This window comes from Dendrobates tinctorius, unplaced genomic scaffold (assembly GCF_039654945.1).
Source record: "Dendrobates tinctorius isolate UK_male_01 unplaced genomic scaffold, ASM3965494v1 ptg000070l, whole genome shotgun sequence".
Taxonomy (NCBI): Eukaryota; Metazoa; Chordata; class Amphibia; order Anura; family Dendrobatidae; genus Dendrobates; species Dendrobates tinctorius.
Window position 1 is genome coordinate 26,077,460 of NW_027361738.1, and position 23,804 is coordinate 26,101,263.

The 23,804-nt window shown below is 42.8% G+C and overlaps 1 protein-coding gene across 2 annotated transcripts in view; it reads right to left on the reverse strand.

The window, feature by feature from the left end:
* Positions 1 to 1,171: 1,171 nt before the first annotated feature.
* The window catches only part of PLCD1 (phospholipase C delta 1), a 151,830-nt gene continuing 129,197 nt past the window's right edge, over positions 1,172 to 23,804 (reverse strand). For both annotated transcript variants that reach the window (XM_073581479.1, XM_073581478.1), the window contains exons 4-15: positions 21,771 to 21,900; positions 21,030 to 21,258; positions 17,484 to 17,685; positions 15,976 to 16,120; positions 14,751 to 14,900; positions 13,974 to 14,132; positions 13,720 to 13,876; positions 12,974 to 13,090; positions 11,517 to 11,695; positions 9,310 to 9,442; positions 6,019 to 6,168; positions 1,172 to 3,939 (exon numbers count right to left, since the gene is read on the reverse strand). In XM_073581479.1, coding sequence (XP_073437580.1) covers positions 3,845 to 3,939; positions 6,019 to 6,168; positions 9,310 to 9,442; positions 11,517 to 11,695; positions 12,974 to 13,090; positions 13,720 to 13,876; positions 13,974 to 14,132; positions 14,751 to 14,900; positions 15,976 to 16,120; positions 17,484 to 17,685; positions 21,030 to 21,258; positions 21,771 to 21,900 — 1,846 coding nt within the window. In that variant the 3' untranslated portion in view covers positions 1,172 to 3,844. The remainder of the gene's footprint in view (positions 3,940 to 6,018; positions 6,169 to 9,309; positions 9,443 to 11,516; positions 11,696 to 12,973; positions 13,091 to 13,719; positions 13,877 to 13,973; positions 14,133 to 14,750; positions 14,901 to 15,975; positions 16,121 to 17,483; positions 17,686 to 21,029; positions 21,259 to 21,770; positions 21,901 to 23,804) is intronic.

Genomic DNA, 23,804 nt, shown 5'->3' on the forward strand with positions numbered 1-23,804 from the left:
CGCACGGCCTGCGCACGATCGGCGCACCCTATGCTAAAGATAGGGTGCGCCGATCGCAGGCGCCGCTGTCTGCTAGGAGGCGGCGCTACAAGGAAGGGGCGGGCACGCCGGGCAGAGAGCCGGATTGGGGGCGGATCTACCCCCGGCCGTGCGCGCGCTGAAAATGCGCTAATGTGAAACCAGCCTTAAAGAGAAAAAAAACAAGACATAGGAAGGCCCATTATTGTCTAACTTTCATGGAGATCACTCACCACCCAGGAAAGACGAATACCGGGCTCTGGGGCTGAGAAGGAGCGTGCGCTCTGCGCTCTTTTGATCTCGAGGAATCCCTCGATCGGTGACTCGGACGGCTGCTGCTTTTGCCGCTTGAGCGGCTCTTGCGACCAGAAGCTTGCGATGGGGGCAGGGACAACGGGGACGGTTAGCGATCCTCCTGAGACGCCATTGTCACCCCTGCAGCCGCTTCTACTCCTTCTTTATGTGGTGAGTGAGCCCCTCATTACCCCTCCCCCCCGCGACCGCCAGCCGCTTCTCCTGGCCGGCGTCGCGCCCGGCGCCATGACCGTCGCGTCCAGATGACGTCAGCGGTCGCGCTCCCACGTCAGACGCCCGTCTCTGCCCCCGGCTTCCCCTGCATGCGGGGAAGGAACGGGCGCGCGCGCAGGGGGAGGGCGGCACAGGGAGGAACCTCCGAAGGGAGGACATCGGACCGTGCCCGCACGAACCCGGGGCCCGTATGAGGAAAACCCCGGGGACTGCGCTACCAGCTGCCGACGGCCAGCGTTGCAGGTAAGCCAGCCCTGCAATTTTTACACGCCGGGACGGCCCTGGGTCTTTCATCCTGACAGGCACCGCCGCTGTCAGAGGGATTCCTTTCCAGGACAGGAACCCAACTGAAGCGGGGGAGAGGTGCCGCCCCTTATGTTTCAGTAGGTTCCTGTCCTGGCGGGGCGGATCCCTCTCTCATGTGGTGCTGTCATGGGTGAAGGGAAAAATGGGCTTTATTTTAAAACGACTTGAATATACGGTATTTTTATTATTACATATAATTTAGTACTTATAGGTGAAATATGTATATAGATTAATCAGTGATTGTGGGAAGTTTCAACATTCAATGTATTCTTATATCGCCCTCTGCTGGTAGAACAAAAAATGCACACCACAACTCAGGAAAGAGACTGAATAACTTTTAATTTCCAAAACATGTCCCATGAGTTTAAGGCCAACATTTTAACATTGCATAGATAGAAGTAATACATGCTAGAAATAACAAAGTAAGGGACACACAAGCAAATTCAGCTCTAAAAAATTAAAATTAATCTTTAAATGACCATAAAAGACATAACAGTATTAACATAAAAGATTGCACATTCTCTGGTATATAAAACAGTCCAACACGAGAAACTATACAGAACAACTCGTTTATGTGAAAATAATCTATAAAAGGCACATTCTGGATTACTGCCGAGGATGAGCCCCTCCGCGTGCTTTAGCCACACGCCAGCTTCCCTTCTTACTTGGACCATAGGTTAAAATGATAGTAGTATTTTACAGAGAACGGATTTCAGATTGGGAGATGTTTCCAGCAGCAGTTGTGTCTATGGTCAGCCTTATATAACAGCAGAAGGCTGTAGTACGCAGGGGAAATACAAGAAAAGCAATTTGTTCACATGCGTTGAGTATTGGCATACCCTGTGCTGGGCAGAGGCTGTACCCCCTGGCATCATAGATAGAAAACGCTACTGAGTAATATTGCACAGATTGCTGGAAGTCTGTGCAGATAGTATTTGTCATGGCCAATGTGTCCATCAGTAATGAAGCATTGGCGCCACATTCAGTGTACAAATGTTACCGTAAACAGTGTGCGTTACTATACAATATATCACAGTGTGTAGTGCATCATACAGACCACCCTACCGCCACGCAGGAGCCAATACCAGATTTGCTGTCAGTTACTCTACAATGGGCGGGGGCATAGATATACACATAGGTGGGTCATACATATAACCACCACATTGGAAATATAAAAAAAAAATAAAAAAATAAAAAATACAGACATGAACATTTGCAAGTGATATACAGTATAAATAAATCGACAATCACTACGTAGTGCCAAGTCTTCCCACAGTAATAAGGCATATTTGTGTGAAGGGAGTTCAAGATTTCATTAAAGCGAACCTACAACAAAGGAGAAAAGTCTCATCTGCCATGACGAGGGTTCACCGGCACCGGCTGGTCCAGCAGAAGTAGAGACGCATGTTATTCTGCAGATGTGCAAAAGACCAATCTGGCCCCATACTTCCCACTGCAGTCCATGGCTCTCTACACTATGCCGGTGTCAGCAGGTGGCATTAGATCAAAATTTATTTATTTTTATTCCTATTGGTGGCAATAGGATTATAGATTACAGTCTATGGTAGAGATGGTATCAAGTGTCCCATCTAATAGAAGGTTAGACTTCTATATAAAAAAATGATAAATTAGGCAAAAGGACAGGTTCTCCTTAGGCACATGCAGTAGTGCAATGCTATTACCTGAGCTATTGGAATGGTTATTGTGATTCTTCAAATAGTGTATGAAAAACCACAACACGTCATTTACAGGATTATATAAGAAAATGTCTGATTGTCAATAGGGAATCATGTTTCTGAATACAATGAAGCCTGACATGAGGGCATCAAAGATGTTTTCCTACTAAAGGTGACCCACCGATACTGAAAGAAGGCCATGTGTGCGGTCACCACACCACAGAGAGATACAGGAGAATCCGGAGACATAAGAGTAAGGTGTATGTGGACCCTCACTCTTGAGTCTTCTGATTCTCCTGACAGATCTCTAATGTGCATGTGGACCCTCAGATTAGAGAGCTGTCAGGTGAAATCTCATGTGGCTGACACCCATCCTGCCCCACTGCCTCTTATATAGAAATGCTCGGCCCAATTATTGCCATCTTCTCAATGACAGAGATGCTGCCAGACAGGGAGAAGAGAAGGACCAGAGATTATGAGCGTGTTATGTCCCTATACACATTATCCTGTCGGCCGATCTCACTGATATCAGCTGACTTTATTGTAATGTGAATGGCAGTCTTAAAGCCATCTTGTTTTAGACATTCACAGCTTATCCTTTTGATATGGAAAGTCCATAGTGGAAAAACTACTATAAAAGGGTAACTATCATTTCACACAATTTTTATATGTTATTGTAGCTGATGGTTGCTGGGGGTCTGGGTCCTGAGACCTCCACTGATAAGTCAAAACACCACTATTAATTTCACAGTTCCGGCATGAGCTGCAGGCACAGAGCCGTGTACACACTCAATACACAGCATGGGTCCACACAGCATTCTCACAAAACAGTATACAGACCCATAGACTTAGTATTGAGGCCGCGCACTGTTCTTTGAACGCGATACCTGCATACGTCACAGTGGTGTGTTGACTGATCAGTGAGGGTCTATAGACCCAGACTCCCACCTGAATAGATGCACATGGCAGCTACTATAACATAAAAAAAAATTGTATTAAATGATAGGTACCTTTTAAAGAAGTACAGAGGTGATAGATTGGGTTCCCCTTTGAGTTTACATACAATAGATGCTAAACTAAATAACTGCACTACCCCGGTAGCAAAATAAAGCGGATATCCTAAAACAGATTTTCTAAAGAAAAATAAATGAAAAATAAAATTGAATTAAGAAAGTCATAAAATTGTGGCTGAGGGATGTAGAACAACTTGTCTAAAAACTAAACCTTTAACCTAGGACTGACCTAAATGACGGCGGCTAAAAAGTTAAAAAAATAGAATTAAAAATGATAAAACATTGTAAACATGTAGTCCCACATCAGCCTTTGCTTTCTTGGAGCATGACGTGCACAAATAATGTGGCGGAGGGATGAAGATCTCCGTTTCTATTCAAAAGGTGAATGTGCCGATAACCTGCAAGATAAAGGGAGAATAAACAAGGGATTAGTTATGGCCTCGGTCTGTGTAAAGGAGAAAACAAAACAAATTGCTTTCAGGGGTACCCCCATCTTAAAAAAAAAAAATATAGAAAATAGAGATTGAAAGGGGGGAGTATGCCTGATTGCCAGATTTGGAGCACATCGGCCTCTTACATCAATACCACATCCACTGCACAGTTCTGCACTCAGAGCTCACTGTAAGCACAAGTTGGGCCACCATCAGGGCATTACTGCCCTTACTCCCTTACTGGTGTAAGGGGCCCAGTGAGCAGAAGCAAAGAGGAGTGGCCCTGACTGGCTTAGACACACTGCCCCCCATTTTTTTGCTTCTGTTCACTGGGCAGTTTTTAAAAATAAAAAACAAAAAACTTTATTTGTGAACGGGGTGGAATTCAACAGCTCCTACAGAACAAGTTGCTACGATCTGGCAAAAAAAGTGCCTTGATCCAGTTCTAATGTCGCACATCGAGGAGCTGATTGAGCGGTTAGCTGGAGCACGCTATCTATCCATTATGGATCTGAGCCGGGGATATTTGCAGATTCCCCTGAGCCTCGAGGCACAGGGGAAGTCCGCCTTTATCACCCCCTTCGGACTGCATGAGTCCACGGTCATGCCTTTTGGCAAGAAGAATGCCCCTGCCATATTCCAGCGGATGGTCAACCACCTACTCCAGGGACTGGAGAAGGTACGCGGTGGCGAACCTGGATGACATTGCCATCTTCAGTTCCACCTGGGAGGATCACCTTGAGCATCTCCATGAGGTGCTCGGGCGCATCCACCAAGCAGGCCTGACTATCAAGCCGGGAAAGTGGCAGATGGACATGAGCGATGTCCACTATCTGGGGCACCGGGAAGGTGGGGGTTCTATGAGGCCAGAGCCTGGCAAAGTGGACATTATCGCGTCTCGGCCCACACCCAGGAGCAAGAAGCAGGTGATGTCCTTCTTGGGCACTGCAGGGTACCATAGGCGCTTTGTACAAAACTATAGTAGCCTTGCAAAGCCCTTGATGAACCTCACCAAGAAAAGCCTACGCTATACGGTCGATTGGACAAACGACTGAGGTGGCCTTTCGGGCGTTAAAAACAACTCTGAGCAGCTCCCCTGTGCCAAGCGCAGTCGACAGCAGTCGGCCGTTCTTAGTACAGACTGATGCCAGCGAGTTTGGCCTCGGTGCTGTGCTCAGCCAGGTGGACTCGGGGAACCAAGAGCACCCTGTATTGTACCTGAGCCGGAAACTCCTGCTGAGGGAAGTTGTCTGTTTCACCATAGAGAAGGAGTGCCTGGCCATGGTTTGGGCCCTGCAACATTTGCAGCCCTACCTGTACAGGCGCACCTTCACCATCTTGACCGACCACAACCCCCCCCCCCCTGAGTTGACTGCACACCATGTCTGGTACCAACGGAAGGTTACTACGCTAGAGCCTTGTCCTCCAGCAGTACGACTTTACCGTTAAAACATAAAAAGAGCAGCGAACATGGCAATACAGACAGGTTATCATGGTGGGGCAAACCCGCAGAGGTACGCATGGAGGAGTACCGAGAGGTCCAGCCTCCGTAGCGCATCTTTGTATTTTTGTAAACTTTGCCTATATTTTCCGGAGTAAACTTATAAATGTACTAGTTTCGTTCTTTTGCTCTATGATCGAACCGACACATGCTCTGTGCCAAAACACGCTACCTTTTGGGTTGGTTCCTGGCCCGGTATAGGTTTTAGTATCAAACGAGGAACTGGTGGCAACATAGCGTCTTGGTGGTATTGGGGAACCCTGGCAGTGACGGAAAGGAGGTTTATGTGTGTATTCCTTGCTTGGGACTGGTGATATACACACCGCTCTCACTGCAGAGTGCCCGATAGCCAGTACGTGACAAGGCAGCCTTTCCGGCGACTACTTATCCTAGGTGCAGTTCCCTGACTGACCTGAGGATAAGAGGGGCGCCAGAGAGCTGCAAGTTCCTTACCGGAACTGAAAGTAATAACAAAAGATGGGTTATATTCCCTCAAACCCTGACAAGTGGAAATAACGTAATTACAAGGTTTGTCTTGTTTTTACCTAGTTGTAAACTGGACAACGGAACCGTGTATTGTCCAACAAAGTCGTTCCTTGAAGAAGAGTCATAATCCTCCACCAGAAATCTCACAACAGCAAGGGCGGGCACATCAATTTCAAAAATAAAATGCTCATTCCACATGGGATTAAATCCTGAAATGGATCAGAAATAAAGGTTACACCCTCTTAAGACATTAGCTAGAGTGCGGACAAAAGCACAGAATATATTGAGGTGCTTGGTCGTGCTACTAGTTTTGCTTAGAGTGCAGCTCTGGTTTAATCCTCACCTTCCACATTTATACTCTCTACCTGATGTGGTCCTCTGAGTGAGGTACACTGTCAAATTTGCCTTTCATATTTTCTCAGATACCTCCAAATTGCTTACCTTTGAGGATTTCCAAGCTAGATATGGGGTTCTTGATACCACCAAGTTCCTATACATCTAACTTTGTCACGCAGTGTTTGCACAGTTTGCAGTAGCACCACAGTCCATGGGCTTCTAAAAATTGAAGGAGTTCTTTGGGACCCTCTCACAAAAGCATATTGTCTTTACCAGGCTTCTGTTGTCAAGCCTTACATTATGGCTATGTGCCCACGTAGCGTTTAAAACCTGACACCTGAAACCAGACTGCTTAACCAGAAAACGCACGTTTTTTTTTCCGCGCAATTTTTTTGCGGTTATTATTGCGTTTTTCCCCGCGATTTTGCGTGCGGGATTCAAGCACTTACCAAGCGATTTGAAGCATCGCTTGGAATGTGATTGACAGGTTGGTCACACTCGTCAAACATAGTTTTTGACAAGTGTGACCAACTTTTTGCTATTAAGGCCGCCTATGCGGCATCAATAGTAAAAGATAGAATGTTAAAAAAAGTAAAAAAAAATAAAAAAATCGTGATATTCTCACCTTCCGACGTACCGCGCAGCATTCCCGGGCCTCAGCGATGCTCCCGTTCGCAGTAATGCCTTGCGAGACCATTGATGAGGTCTCGCGTTACTGTAGCGGTCTCGCGAGGAATAGGGACCGCTACAGTATCGGGGGACCGTGACATCATCAAAGGACTCGCAAGGCATTACTGGGAACGCGAGCATTGCTGAGGCCCGGGAAGGCTACGCGGGACGCCGGAAGGTGAATATACCCCGTTTTTTTATTTTTAATTCTTTTTTTTACAGGGATATGGTACCCAGGGCCTGGAGGACAGTTTCCTCTTCTCCAGGCCGTGGGTACCATCCGCACATGAGCCGCTCACTTTGCACATGGTGGGCATAGCCATATTCGGTGGATCTCATGCTTTCCTATGGGTGCGGAATCGCGGCAATTCTTGCAGAATTGCAGCGTTTCCGCAAAAAGAATGAGCATGCTGTGTTTTTTTCCGTGATGTGATTCCGCCGCGGAAAAAAACGCATCATTAGCACAGCATGTGCGGAATGCCATAGGAATGCATGGGGTGCGTTCAGTAGGAGTTTTTTTTAAGCGTTTTCGCTGAGAAAATCGCGGCAAAAAACGTTTAAAAAATGCAACATGGGCACACAGCCTAAAGCTTATGTGAAATGGGTGGTGGATACCCTAGACTTGACAATGGAGGAATGGGGAGAGGTGGAAGATACAATTTGTTCCTCAGTGGTGAGTGCTAGGGACGGTTTGATCCAGACAAGATTTCTAAATAGTGTTCATTGTTGTGAACTCCCTTGCTTGGATTTCTGAGCTGAAGCTCCCTCTGGTGGTTACTGAGAGTACTGGAGCTGGCAAGGTGGAATGAGGTCCTCCATCTGACGATGATAATTGGGAATCTGGGATTGCTGCCTGGGAGCATATAATGGAGCTGGCTGCTCTTGAAGGTTGCTGGTGATTTTTTCCTCTGTGTGCATTGAAGCTCTTTTGTCCCCTGCCTGATCTGCATCTTCAACTAAGTGATTCTTTTGCCAATCCTTTGCATCTAATCTGGTTGTGTCTTTTTTTGCTTTCTGTTTTGCTGTTAGGGTTCAGCACGCTTTCTGTTTTGCCGTTAGGCGTGCTCCCTGCTGGGGGCAGTGCTGGGCCCTGCTTCATATGTTGCAGCTTGTTCAGTCCCCTGTTATGTTAGTATCTTTTTGCTTGCTGCCAGTTTATTCCAGAGTGCTGATCTAGCAGGGGGCGAGATCGTGTGATCTCAGGTTTTTTTGTATATCAGAAGTGTTGGACTTTTCAGGGTTTTGTGCGTGATTGCAGACAGTATCTTTTTCTGTCCTGTCTAGACAGCTTGGGCCCCACCATTTGCTCAGTCTGTCCTCTGCCTGTGTTTGTGTCTCATCTTGTCTCACCGACAATATATGTTTGGGGGCTGTCTATTCCTTGGGGATCTGCTCCGGGGCAGTTTAGATTTCATCTTTCTGTCTTTAGGCTTAGTTAGTCCTCTGGCTGTGACGAAGCGTCTACGGCATCGTAGGAACGCTCCACGGCTACTGCTAGTTGTGCGGATAGGATCAGGGGTCTGCAATCCGCTTAGTTACCAACCTCTCTGGTCTTCTGGTGGCTTAGCCTGTTCCTGTCATCTTCCTTGGTGACCCATTCATAACAGTTTATTATACTAGAGAAAGGTTGAGGAGGTATGGGATAGTCCCAAATGATTTGTGATTCATTGTCAAGTGGCGGTGGGCTCCTTTCTGCTCTTTATTTGGTTCTGTCTCCAGTTTCTACCATTCTGGTCTAAGCCATTTCTGCTTCTTCATTAATACTTTGCATTCTCTTGGGTGCTGTCGCCTAAAGTGCGTCTGCTGGGTATTGTAGATGAGCTTATTGATGGGTCCTGTGACATACTCTTTTAGATTTCTATTTTTCTGCGCTAGAAAAATAATTATAGTGGCATGGAAATCCACGGAGAGTCCCTATATGCGCCACTGGCTGCAAATGCACAAATATATCTCACTAGGCAAAATACTGTATATGAGTTGGAGATGTGCTTATAAATGTGATAAGTTGCAGGTAAGGTAGGTAGCAATAGCAGACACTGACCAATCGGATTCACAGCACAAGTGATGAATTGTGAGCAGAAGGTGACAGCTTGGAGACTTAAAAAATTCCTGATCTTTGAGGGAGGCACCGTGCGTGTGTCACCACTTCAGCATCCAAATGAGTAATGTGTGCCTCTCTGTTCTTATGAACAGAGGGTCAAAACCTTATATTAACTTGTCATGTGCCCTCATCACTTATCAGGTGGACAGCCCATTCAAATGGTTATTAAATGAAAAGTTCTGCAAGACTTTATGCATAATTGTCTTGGCTTGATCTACAAATTTAAAGAGCTGATCCTTCTTACCATTGTTGTCAATAAACTTTGAAGCCTTCTTCTCTTTGTCCCGTGCCACCCCAAATATGTCCACGGTCACAAAGGGATCCACTATCGAGCTCTTCTTCTTGTTCACTTTTGGTAGCTGCTGTCCAGAGATGATCTAAATATACATCATGTTTCCATGTTAGTAATGTGTAGTTACTTTGCATTGTTAGATATAAAGTGCCTTAGATGTATTTAAATTAATAGAAATTACTAATGTACTTTCATTTTAAAGCTCCACCAATGTGATAACTGGTCCACCTCCTCTTTTGCCTTAAGTTAAAATGGCCACTGACTAGTTACAGTGACAAAAGCATGTGCCTGTCAGCATGTGTAGTAAGAAGCTTCACCACCTTCTTTCATGTGTACAAACAGTGGATGTCAATGTCATCAACTAACACTGGAGATACCAGGGACACTGAGGTAAGAAGATGCTGCTCACACTGCTGTCCATTCTGTCTATGTGATGTATTACTGGAAATAACAGGGTGCCGAGTTAAGAAGATGCTCATACTGCTGTTCACCATGTCTATCTGATGGCTGCTCACACAGATCAGATACACGTGAAAGACAGCTGTGTGAGCAGCATCTTCTTACCCCAGCACCACAGGTATTTCCAGTATTAGATCAGATAGACGTGAAGGACAGGGAATACTGTAAATATCAGGGGTACTGAGGTAAGAAGAGGCTGCTCACACTGCTGTCCATCCTGTCTATCTGAACGAATACTGTTGATACCAGGGGTGCTGAGGTAAAAAGAGGCTGCTCACACTGCTGTCCAAACTATCTATCTGATCTAATACTGGAGATACCAGGGGTGCTGAGGTAAGAAGAACCTGCTCACACTAATGTCCATCCTGTCTATCTGATCTAATACTGGAGATACCAGGGGTGCTGAGGTAAAAAGAGGCTGGTCACTCTGCTGTTCACCCTGTGTGTGATCTAATACTGGAAATACCAGGGGTGCTGAGGTAAGAAGAAGCTGCTCACACAGTTGTCCTTCAAATCTATCTGATCCAGGGGTACTGAGGAAAGAAGAGGCTGCTCACACTGCTGTCCACCCTGCCTATCTGATCTAATACTGGAGATACCAGTGTGCAGAGGTAAGAAGAAGAGGCTGCTAACACTGCTGTCCAAAAACAACCAAGAAACAAATGCTATAATGCCACCCTATAAGGTAACAGGAATACTCAAGACTGATAAACCAAACCGCAAAGAAGAGTACAAAGACCTGTATAAAATATCATAAAAATACCAAATTTTATTACATATCATAGAAAATTAATTATTTGGACAACACATTGTTCAAAATAAGGACTGGGTATAGAAAAACCCAAATATGGAAATATATATATATATTGCACAAAAACTGTGTCCCAGTAAACATATGGCCACTTAATATTGGAGTGAAATTTAATGCCTTACATAAATTTATTCATTATCAGTGATCACCTATAAATAGCATTATGAACTCCAAATTATTAAGGTGCCATAATATGATCACAAAGGGCAATTCTTACCCAAATAGGTCCGGATATACCACACACAAAGCAGCCCCATGCGCGTTTCATGTGGGCTTCCTCAGGGGGCTGTGTGTGAAACGCGCGTTGGGGCTGCTTTGTGTGTGGTATAACCGGACCTATTTGGGTAAGAATTCCCCTTTGTGATCATATTATGGCACCTTAATAATTTGGAGTTTATAATGCTATTTATAGGTGATCACTGATAATGAATAAATTTATGTAAGGCATTAAATTTCTCTCCAATTTTAAGTGGCCATATGTTTACTGGGACACAGTTTTTGCGCAATATATATATTTCCATATTTGGGTTTTTCTATACCCAGTCCTTATATGAACTAATTATACCACATATTTTGTCACTGTTCAGGTCCTTTTTATTTTGAACAATGTGTTGTCCAAATAATTAATTTTTTAGGATATGTAATAAAATTTGGTATTTTTATGATATTTTATACAGGTCTTTGTATTCTTCTTTGCGGTTTGGTTTAACACTGCTGTCCAGCCTGTGTTTCTGAATGACAGTACAGTACATGGTGAACTATCATGAGGACACAGCAGCGGAGCTTCCTACTGCAATCTACACTTTATCATACATAACTGCTATAGCTTTTTTCATGTCAAAATTGTGTGTATAGCATTTCTTGGGTGATTAAAAAAACAATACTTAACCATGATACTGAGCTTCTTTGGAGTCCACCATTCTCCTTCATGAATGGACCTTGGATTGAATTTAGATTTTTGATAACGAAGGAATGACGGTTTCAGAACATAGCCACAAAACCCATTGTCACGGAATTTGCCTTGGTAGACATCCATCTCTGTACATGGGGTTTGAAAATTCAGAGCCACTAAAAAAAAATAAAAAAAATAAACAACATTGTGTTAATAAATGTCAGATTCTTTCATAACTACACATCAATACGACATATGAATTGATATAATGCATCACATGTAGCAGCAAGTCACCAAATTTGGAGGATGGGAAAGTTTCCTTTGAAATAATTACTATTCCTAACTTAATATTCTCCTCTGTGTCTAATCAGGATTTAGCGACACTCCTGAATCGCGCTGACCTTAAAAAACCTGCCAGAGTCACAAATTTAGCTGGCATTGGATTAAAACTATGGCAGGAGATAGACTAAGGGCATATTATGAGATCATACATTTTCCTATTTCATTTGCTTCAGAATAAAAGATTAAGTAGAAAAAACGGAATCTGTTTTTATATCCCAGGCACAGATGGGGACATACAGTATCTCTGGTTTAGAGAATGAATATTCTTGGCGACAAATCCATTTATTTAGGACAAAGGCTTCCAACCTGCCATCGTCCTGACACAATTATCCCATAAAAGGAAGGATTCATCATCCAGACCTTGTGCTCTTGGATAATATCCAGAGCCACTTTTACAGCTCAAGTGTTTTATTTAAATTCAGAATATAATTATGAAATTGCTACATTTTACTCATTTGTTAACCCCTTCCTAAGTGTTTACCACACTGCTTCTTCTGTCCCGTCATCAGACTGCCCTGTGTGACACAGTGAAGAAATCCGCCGATGTCAAAGCCGCGGACAGGAAGAGGTGCGCCGACAACTAACAGCTGACAACGGTGCCGAGGACGGAGGTAACCTGACATACAGTGCATGGGATCCAACCAGGAGGCGCGCTCTGCCCCCACTGTTAGATGTCATATAGTCTTATAGTCCGAAAAATACGTTATTTAGTCAAAATTAAAACAGTTACCCTTCAAGCTCTTTATCTGTTCCTATACTAAAAGAGGAGACAGGTGAAAAGGAGTGATACAACTCTCAGATCAGAAAGCCTACAGTGTGATGGTAGTCTGTAGCCGAATATACAATGAAAACATGGATAGGTGGGACCCAATAGAGAACCAGAGGGAGGCACTGTAAATGGATATTCACTCTCCATATGAATTGACCAGAGACCTCCTGTAATGTCAGAGTGCCCCCATAGTAATGAGAATAGATCTCCTCATTGTCCTAGGCTGCCTCAATAACCTTCAGGAGCTTCCATTACTGCAGGTTTTCAGTGGTCGCTCAATAAATAATACTGAAGAAAAGTGGTTATAGAAAATACCCTGGGAGTGTCTGTAGGGGGCGCTCACCTATCTGACAGCCCACATTCCACATGTCCACAGCACTGTAGTTGGAGGAGTCTGTTCTCAAGCCGTCAGGATAAATTCTGGTCAGCTGCCTGGAATTATGGCGAATAAAACTGTTTCCTTTATGGGAAAGAGAAACACAATACACAAGATCAGACGGATCTGCAAAGACCTAAACTATAAAAATACAGACCTTAATTAGAATGAGAACAGAACTAAACGGTCCCGACCATCCAAAAGGGTATTTGAGCAGAAAAGGGGTGACAGACCCGGACACCAGGTAACCGCCTTCAACAACTGGAGATATGGCAGGTGCTGGAAGTAAGTTTTAATAACACAGACCAAAATACTCTAGCTCTACACACAAGATGAGACGTCACAGACGGGCACCAGGATGGGACAGATCATTGGTACATGGAGCGATTATTTTTCCAGTACTCTTAGCTGAGAACTATGGCACCTGCCGTACAAGACGTCTAATGGGCGTTTTACATGAGGAAATTATCATCTAAAATACCATATCATGTTTGAGTCCCACAGCTGCATGTCTCGCTGCTGTTCGACATTCAGTCGCGGGGACTCGAACATGTTTTTCCAGCACACCAAAGTCACTTGGTTAACACACGAGCATGCTCGAATAACACCTTATCTGAGCACTTTCGCTCAACAGCCATTATTCCAATACAACGAGTTGAAAGGATCGCTCCATAAGCATGCTCGGCAGGATATCAAAGTCACCACAGTCTTACCTGACTCGCTGGCCAACTTCAGAGCCTTGCTCTCAGTGAGGGAGGACATCTCGTTAAATGACTGATGCTCTGCTGCATATTCAAAGCCATGAAAGTGCACGCTCTTACAGTATATTACTGTATCGGACAGTTCCTTGGCAAGCTTCAGCTTTGCGCCCTAGGATAACATTTATCATAAGTTTTAGCATCTTACTTTTATAGCTTTTAATTGACAAAGTTACAAAAAAAAGTTTGTTTCCTCCAACATTCCTTACCGCGCGTTTCTTGGCATGGACATTAGACTTGACAGACTCATCCTCCATTTCTGCAGCCTCATCCTCATCAGACACATCTGCCTCCTCGCTGCTTTCGGCTACGCTGTCTTCCAGTGAGTTGAGCTTTTTTCCTTTCACTAGGATTTTCCCTTTAAGTTGCTGTTAAAAATGGGGCAAAGTAAAAGGTGAGACACGTATATTAAACATTCCATAAGCCGCCATTATACACACTGAAGGCTTAGTTGTAAAGGAAACTAAGAGAGGACAAACTCCTTAATAGAAATGTGTGTAGTCAAGTGAAACACTAAAGGGTCTGGCCGCTACTTTCTTATTGACAGCCTATCCTTTGGTGGTGGTGCGACACCCGGCATCCCAGCTGAAATCAGTGCCGGCCAGAAGTTCTCGGATGCAGCTTAACCACAGCAGCTCTTTCATTTCTATCATGGACGCAGCCAGATACTGCAGATCTAAACCATTAAATGAATCAGGGCGGATCTGTAGTACCCGGCCACGGCCATTATAGAAACGACAGAGCTGCCGCGTCCTGGCTGTATCTGAGAACTTCCACCCTCCATGTCGCTCCCCCAATGATCAGATATTGATGGCCTATCCTAAGGATAGACCATCAGAAAAAAAAAAAAAAATTGCTGCTGTTTCACAAGATTAGGACACCCCCCCTACAGCTCAGTTTCCCCTGGCGTCATGCAGAAAACCTAGTTTACATTTATGTTTAGGAAGATTTGCAAGCAGTTATGAAATAAGCAAGCGTGGTCTGACCTCCGGAGACGGGAAATCCTTCATTTTCCCTTCAATTGGCAGAGTCAGAAGCATATCCGCCAGTATGTCCTTCATGTGCTTGGCCATAGTTTTCTGCTGATCCGGGGTGCAGTGATTTTCCAGAGAAATGATGACAGGGTAAGGAGAAGTCTAAGGAAGGAAATGTGCACTTAGTCAGCAGATTTTTCTATAGAAAGGATTGTCATTACTCCAGAACACTGACCAAAGCGTCCACACGTCGCCCATCTCCAAAGATGACTTTTCGGATTGCAGGAGGTTTTATTTTCTGTACATGATTATGTATCAAGAATCTAGAGATAAGCTTACAGCAGCCACATGGACCAAAGGCAACAATATGCTTAAGATGCTCATTGGCATCTATGGGAGAGCTGGGAGTAAGGGAGATATGCTCTGTGTCTTGTGTAGAGGTCACTGTGCAGGGTGGGGGAGGAGGTGAGCTGTGAGCATCAGCTATTGTCAATAATGGGATCCTGTATTATCAACAGATATGTGTTCTCTTTCATTCTAATTCTGCCCATGATGATATGACTGCAGAAGAGATCTTTGCAGAATAGGAAGTGTCAGTCTAGGATGAGGCTCAGGCATCAGAGGAAAAATTGCAAGATTTCAGTATTTTGTTTAAAAAAATTTTAGGGAAGAGGAAAATTGGAAATAAAAAAAGTTGAAATTATGGTTAAGTTATGAAAACTTTTATTTAATTTCTAAATAAGGATCAGGAGGGAAGTTTTTTAATAGGAGACAAGTACAAATAGAATGGGGCAGAATCTAATGATCGCTATCTATATATTCTATGAGATGGAGCAAGTGATGTCTTTCTGCTGATGATCTTCTAGGATTCTACATTCAGTATCTCTCTGATGGTTGCTAAAACAAAGGAGTTGCAATTTATCATGATGAAGTCACATAAATCTTCGGACCCCTCCAACAAGTAAAATGAGCTGAGAAGTAAACTAAACAGGACAATGGGTCCACAAAAAGACACAAAAACAAGTACAAAAATTATTATTTTTTGTGTTCAAAACAAATCACTACGGGCACCAGGCTCTGGTGCCTAGATCTGTCAATAATCCATGCAACGTTCTTCTGAAATTGTTGAATGGGGGGGGGGGGGGGGGGAAAGAAGTATTTCAAGATGCATTTCCTCTACAGCGTAACCACAATGTCAAGTGCCGGCATAAGTGTCATTTCTAGACTCAACACTCACTTTAAATGCGTAGTTCTTTATAGTTTTGATAACGTCTTTGAAGAGGATCTTGGAAGTGAGCGTGTAGCCATGATAAATAACCGGTTCCCCATTAGGCCCATCCCAGCAGTCTAACTCCACACAACGGCAGCCTTTAGTAAGAGCCCTGTACGAAAAGATATCAGATGGATTTGTTTATACATTACTGCACTGCTTTGTATATAAAGTTAGTAGAACAGTAATAAATCAATACCCAATAACCCTTGTAGATTGTGAGCCCTTGCGGGCAGGGTCCTCTCTCCTCCTGTATCAGTCATGACTTGCATTGTAAAGATTATACTTTTCCATTATGTATACCCCCCCTCACATGTACAGCGCCCTGGAATAAATGGCACTATAATAATTATAATAACAGTATTCTGTAACCCCAATCTGTGTATCTACATACAACCAGCCTGTGATTAATTCTTTCAATGGATTTCAATGAGTGCCTGGATCCGAGTCTCATAGAAATACACTAAAAAAGTGACTTCCCGTCCAGGCAGAAGACGACAAGTCACAGTTCTGGCCACATGGTGCAGATTAGGTATAGAATGGTACTGATAATGGGAGAATGTGGTGATCGGTAAGAATATTTATCACTATCAGCACTTAGTACAAGACATCAGCCAGTGCTACCTTAAGTGCTAGTTTAGCCCACACATAACTATCAAGTGGAAGCTGGTCACCTAAACATGGCCACTTGTTAGATTAATGGTGGGACTGGGCCACTGTCTGATGCATATGGGGACCTTTTGACTCTCCTCCGATACATGATGTTGGGAGGATCGGGCATGTTAACTTTCAATACTCAATTCTTTTGTTTCCAGAAGAAATACACTTCCATCAGAGGTGTGCGGTAGGGGCTCGCTCCCTTCTCCCAATTAAGAATACTGGTATGCTCATTCATGTTGAGTGTGGATGTGCATGGGGCTTTAGGAGAGAAAGCTGTCGGCTAAGCGAGCATTTGATTGACCCCATCTGATGTATTTCCTGTTGAAAATGGTATCTGATCTGCAGGCAGAAAGTCAGAGAAGGGGGAGCTGATCAGATACATTTTAAGTTTCAGCTTATGAGTCCAGTGGGCGGTCCTAGTAGTGATTGACAGACTTCCCTGTATGGCTGTACATGCACAGATCGCTGCAAATCACTAATAGGACTGCTCACTGGACTCGTATACATACAAACACCAGGCATTTCAATGAATAAAATACAAGTTATACTAAATCTTTTCCCACAAATCTATATATTATTCTGATCATTTTCTCCATCTCTACATCATGCTGTCCTCCAATGGGATGGCATGTACAAGGTGACAGGTTCCCTTTAAGAGAGGTTTTAGGGCATATATTAAGGTACTGTACAAGTAGCAAATTTTCCTTTAGTAGTCAGATTACTCAAACATAAGTTCAGGGAGCAGCTGTCGTACAGGTATACGGCAAGATGTAGTCTCCAGATTTTGTAACATTCATGGACTAGAAGGACCTCACCGGATATAAGCTTCGGTGCTGCTCGGCCCCTTCAGCTGGTCTTCCATCAGGTAAGTGTTGTGTGAGGAGGAGATGAAGTAGTGACACAGTGGCTGCTTCATGTCCTGATAAACTTTTCCGTGAGCCGGGTTGAATATATTGCCATCGTCAGACAACAGATAGATGAGGAAGCCATCTTTAGTCATTGACTGTTGTTGTTTACCTGTAACGAAAAACAAGCAAAACTTTAGGAAAATCTAAACGTTTCATTAGCGTTTCTGCATTAAAGGCTGTTCAATGCATTTACTTTATTAGCGTCAAAAACCAAATTCTAGCCTGCACTTTCCTGCTTTTGCAAGTTTTTTTACATTTCAATAGAAATTTGCAGGCAAACATATTGAGCAATTTATTAGTAGATTCTGTTCAGTTCAGATACATCTGACATAACTGTAAAAAAGACATACTGTGACGTATCAATAGTGTGGAGATGGACAAGGTATGGCCAAACAGCTCCACTTCTGCTCACATCTGGATAAGATTTCTTTAATGCTGTAGCAATCATAATGGCTGCTATCAGGGCCCGGTCTTATGGGGCCTGGGCTGCTAGACGGTATACAAAGTACTATCCCTAGCCAATATCAGTAAGGTAGCACCTAGAACTGAAGAGGACTGTAGCATCGCTTGGAAAACTGATTGACAGGTTGGTCACACTCATTATACATAGTGGTTGACAAGTGTGACCAACTTTTTACTATTCAGGCTGCCTATGCGGCATCAGTAGTAACAAGATATAAAGTTTAAAATAATAATAATAAAAAAAAAAAAAAAATAGTCTTTTTCTCACCTTCCGGTGTCCCGCGCAGCGTTCCCAATCATCGCGATGCTCCCGGCAAGTCCCGTTCCCAGGGGATGCCTTGCGACAATGACCTTTGATGACGTCGCGGTCTCGCAATAACGCAACATCATCAAAGGTCATTGTCGCAAGGCACCGCTGGGAACGGGACTTGGCGGGAGCATCGCTGAGGCCTGTGGACGCTGCGGGGGACGCCGGAAGGTGAGAAGAACACTTTTATTTTTATTCAATTTTTTTTAACAGGGATATGGTACCCAGAGCCTGGAGGAGAATCTCCTCTCCTCCAGTCCACGGGTACGATCCGCAAATGTTCCGCTTACTTTTCGCATGATGGGCATAACCGCGCGTTTAAAAACGCCGCGAAAACGCAAAAAAACCGCCACGTGTGAGCACAGCCTTACTTTGTATGTTAGGAAAAAGTTTTTCTTTATAATATTATATATATATATATATATATATATATATATATATATATATATATATATATATATACACACACACACACACACACACATACAAATACACACACACACTGTATATATGATTTATTTTTTTTTTCACTCTTTCATTGCAGCCATTTGGTAAATTCAAAAAAGTTCATTTTTTTCTCATTAATGTACACTCTGCACCCAATCTTGAGTGAAAAAAAACAGAAATGTAGAAATTTTTGCAGATTTATTAAAAAAGAAAAACTGAAATATCACAAAGTTATAAGTATTCAGACCCTTTGCTCAGTATTGAGTAGTAGCAGCTCTTACTGAAATTTTGCTTGGTCTTTCAGACCATATCTTTACCTCCACTGTTCCTGTTAGCTGCCTAGTTTTCATTTGGAACTGAGGAAAGGTCAACTTGAAAACACTTACTACCTTCTTATAACCTTCTCCTGCTTCTCCACCATTTTCAGACTGCTAGGCAGCTGCTTAGAAGAACTCATGGCTCCTGTTTTTTGGCACAAGGTTACAGGAGGCTGGGTTTTTATAAATCTGGGAAATTTGCATCACCTGGCCGTTCCTAACGATGATGGTGAACATGCCATAACACTAACAGGCTAATTAAAATTGGAAACCTTGGTCAAAGTTATCTGAGCTCACAAATCTCCAAGTGAGCCCAAACTTTCTGTAATTTTTAAAATGTAAAAAATGACTTTTTATTTTGCTTAAAATACAAAGTAAATTTGTCATCTTTAACTCTAGGCCTTTCAGAAATCATTTGATGTTCAACTTGCTTAACTGTTCACAATAACAGTAATTTTGACTAGGGGTGGCCAAATTTTTTTATGCCCCTGTAATGGTGTTTGATTTGCATAAGATATTTTTTTTGCCTAGTCTGATAATTAAGGTGTCTTGTCTGCGGTAACAGAACATATCTTTGCTTAGCTGTTAGAAAAACAATACAACAAGCGTCCCTCACCGTACAGGCTTAGAAATAATGTAACTTACAAAACAAGTGTGTGCTTCCCTTAAAAGAAGTTTCCTCAAGATCGCAAGTTATGGATTGAGGGTAGCTTGCCGCTCTGGGGTCTGATCACAGGGGCTCAAATATCCTAACAACAGGGATATACAGAGTCCCACCTTGAATGGAACATAGGCGAGTATGATCCACCTCTGCTCCGTGGACAAGACAAGACTCTGCAGAGCCCCATTCTAGGTTAGTGGTCCCAGCAAGTAGCAAATTATCTTGTCATAGGGGATGATGTGCCATTTTGTCAAAACCTCTTTCACTTTCTCCATTTCATATAGTAAGTATTCATTCAAGGAGGGACAACTACTTAAAACTTTGTTGTGGGACCCATGCTTTTCTAAGTACACCCCTGCTTTGTGTTATATGTAAATCGTGTATATGTAATGGTAAAGGCCTATTTATCATTTATAAAAAAGATGAAGGGCAGACACATCCAAATTTATAAATGAATATTGGAGGAGTCTTAAAAATAATAATAAAAAAAAAAGAAAACCTTGGAAGGGCTTATTCAGTACTTACACCTATTTTAAAAATGGACCCACAGAAGTCCAAAAATAGAAAATAAACCCAAATGCTGAAAGAGAACCTGTTGTGGCAGAGATGAAGACCCTACCCATAGTCCCACCCCACATGCCTGCCCCGATTCATTAACGACTCGTTGCCCTAAAAATTTTACTGGTGAATAAAGAATAACCAGGCTGTAGATTTCTACCATGAAGGTACCCATTAAATCAGCAGAATAGCGACTTTGTGCCCATATGTTTAGTTTATCATGCACGATCCTGATGACAGGTTCTGTTTCCGGTATTCCTTTTCCAGCATCAGTTGGCCGCTGTGTGTCTGCACACCAGTCATTTCTCGTCTGACCCAGGAGACTTTCTTCTAGCTCAGACATAATGTGACCACTGCAGCATATACTACCCCCTCCCCATGAAAGGAATCAGGGAGACTGGAGGATACTGGCAGCGGTAACAAGACAACGGTATCTGGTAGGAGAAGGGGTTTTGGCTTTGTTTTTTAAGCTATGTTCCTACATATTATTTGTTCTGACACACTCGGCCCCCCCTGCAGCATCCAGTCTACGTATAAAGAGAGGGGCACATACTTCTGTGTTTTCCTCTGTGTATGGTTTTCATCCCCATAGAACTCCTCATTTTATAGTAACTGATTCAGTTGTAGGGGACGCGTCTTCTCATACACAAGGCTACACAATGCCACCAAGAAGATGATGCCAAGCAACGACAGCCGCCTACCTTCTTCACTTGGCTCATACTTTGCGATTAATGACTTGGTGTGATCTAAGGTCACATTTTCCTGCTGTTCATTCTTCAGGAACGTTTGGAACTGAGCGGCAGACATGAAATTCTCACTGTCCTTATATGTGGAAAATATGACATCTATCTCTTCTCGTGTCGTCAGGATCTTGTAGAACTCTTCTATTTCGTCCTCCTCCAGTGTCCCGGTCTTTGATCTGTCACATTGCTGATGATTGGCAAGAAATGGAAATAATGAGAAGATTAGCAATTTTTAAAATATTAAAAAAAAAAGAAAAGCAAACATTTATTTCTTGGAAAAGTGTTAAGGGTGGCAACAACGATCTTTAGCCATTTTAATTGCCTATTAAAAAAGCAAATTTTCTGAGTTTTTTGTTTATTTTACATAATGTTTACATTTACCTTCCTAATGTATATAGTTATTTTTTTTCTAATGTATGCACAATAAAATATGTTTTATACTAAATATTCAAAGGTAACGTATCTCCTTGCAGAGAGTGACATGCCAAGCCTGACATACCAAGGTGAGGAGACTTAAGTGGCAATGCTCCTCTGGGAAATATGCAAATTGTCTTTTTCAGGGGCAGTACTATGAAAAACAGTGTCTGCAAATTGAGATTTTGGCTTTGCTCCCAAGTCATACGGCTGCCACTGTGAAAAAACACTTTGGATGTCAAAAATACAGTAGCATTGTCAAAATTGCAAATCTAGACATCATACCTGAAATATCTGTTTGGCATAGTTATCGTCAGTTTCGAAGTTGACTTCTTGCAGGAATCGCTTCAACTCTTTTAAGCTCATTTTGTTGTCCTTGTTTTTATCAGCTTTCCGAAGACAGGTGTGGATCCAACTATTGATATTATTAAGGCTTACTATGGTAGTGAAGATCTAAATCTTACACTTCCTTAAAGAGGTTGTCCACTACTTTAACACTGATGGCCTATCATTAGGTGATCGGCTGGGGTGCGACACCCGGATCAGCTGTGCTTATTGTCGGTGGTGGCAGGAGCTAACCATTTACGCAACTGCACAGCACAGAAAAACTGAGCTCCAATAATGATTAGGAAAGCAACACAGAAGATTGACCCAACATTGTTTTAGGTCCTGACATTCAGAAAAGTTGCAGAGTATGATGTAAAGAGTCTTTGACGTCACCTAAACAATCTCATATTAGAATCAACATTAGGTCCTAGCTACCTAGACTCCGCATGCAAGATGGCTCCACAAACCACAAACCCCTGCATGTGAACAGAGGCTGCATAAACTAAACCAGTGCCAGTTTCCTACAGCCAGGTAGCAAGTTGTAGCGTGCCAGATGGCAGAGGGGCCGATTACCTCTGATGTGCTGGTGCCCCACCGCACCGCTACACAACGTGCCACTCGGTAATTAGAAGATCTCAGCAGCAGGACGGGTCATACGTATTTTTATCCTGACCCACGCCCTGCGCTTACTGCTCCCTGTAATTAGGAACATGCGTGCACGATAAAACATAGTGTATAGTTTACATAATACACCACTAAATATATACGCACGGTTAGGTGGAGATAAATATGGCCCCGATGTCAGAATTAGAGATGATTATTGTCATTATTCCACAAAAAGCAAGTGCTGGAGAGGACTCTGTATGTATGAGACAGGCCGACTAGCCACAATATATCAGCGATATTTCTGCTGGTGGCTTAGGTATGAAGAGCATACAAGCCAGGCAAACTAAGGGAAAAGCACAAGAAGATATAGATATATTTAACCTCTTCTTAATGCAGCCATTTCATTATTTTACAGTGTTTGCTTTTCCAAAGAGCCACAACTTTTATTTTTCTATTGATGGATTTGTGTGAGGACTTCTGAGCGCTTTTTGGTCACATTTTATTTCATTTTTTGGGGGGTATGGTGGATGAAAAATGACAATTCAGGCAGTCTCTATCCCAATCTCGTTAATGGTTAATTAATTTTTAACTATACACTTATGTATATTATATTGTAATAGATCTGATGTCTAGAAAAGCGGCAATACAAAATACCACTTTTTATTTTTAAAATGGGGAAAAGGATGGTGTATACACTTTAAGTGTTTATTATGTTGATGTTGTTTTCAGTCCCTCTAGGGACCCTAATCCTGTGATCACTGTCATTTCAGTACATTGCCAAATCTCTTGGTGACAACAGGAGATATCAGCAGGCCCTAGTCGTTAGAACACACTCCGCAACATAGGAATGAAGTTCAGGCAAATTACACAGGTCAACGAAAAAAAAATTTTTTTCTGGTGTCCAAAATATTTTAATGAATTTGGGGTATTTTTGGGGTGCTGATTCTGAATATGTCATCAGTTTTGCCAGATTGGCTCAAGTTTTTGAGATTTTTGGTATCTTATTTATAGCACTTGTTGGTAAATGCGACGCATCATCTCATTAATTTCTTTGGATTAGTACTTGAACTGAGCAGTTCTCAATATAGTTTTGTGTTAATTAGTGTTCTAAAAGTTTGTTCATAGCTTGATTTTTGCACTAACTTTATGTTGTTGTCTGTTTTCCAGTGAAAAGCATGAACTCATCAAGAAGAAGTTGTCTTAACGATCCAGACTCATTCTGTTACATTTGTGGTGAATACACACTGCCAAAACATAGAAGAAACATAACAGACTTCGTAAAAAAAGTGTATTTTGCCTATTTTGGGGTTATGCTTGGGGACCAAGACAAGTTTTGGGCACCACACATAGTGTGCAAAGCATGTATCGAATTATTACGAAAATGGA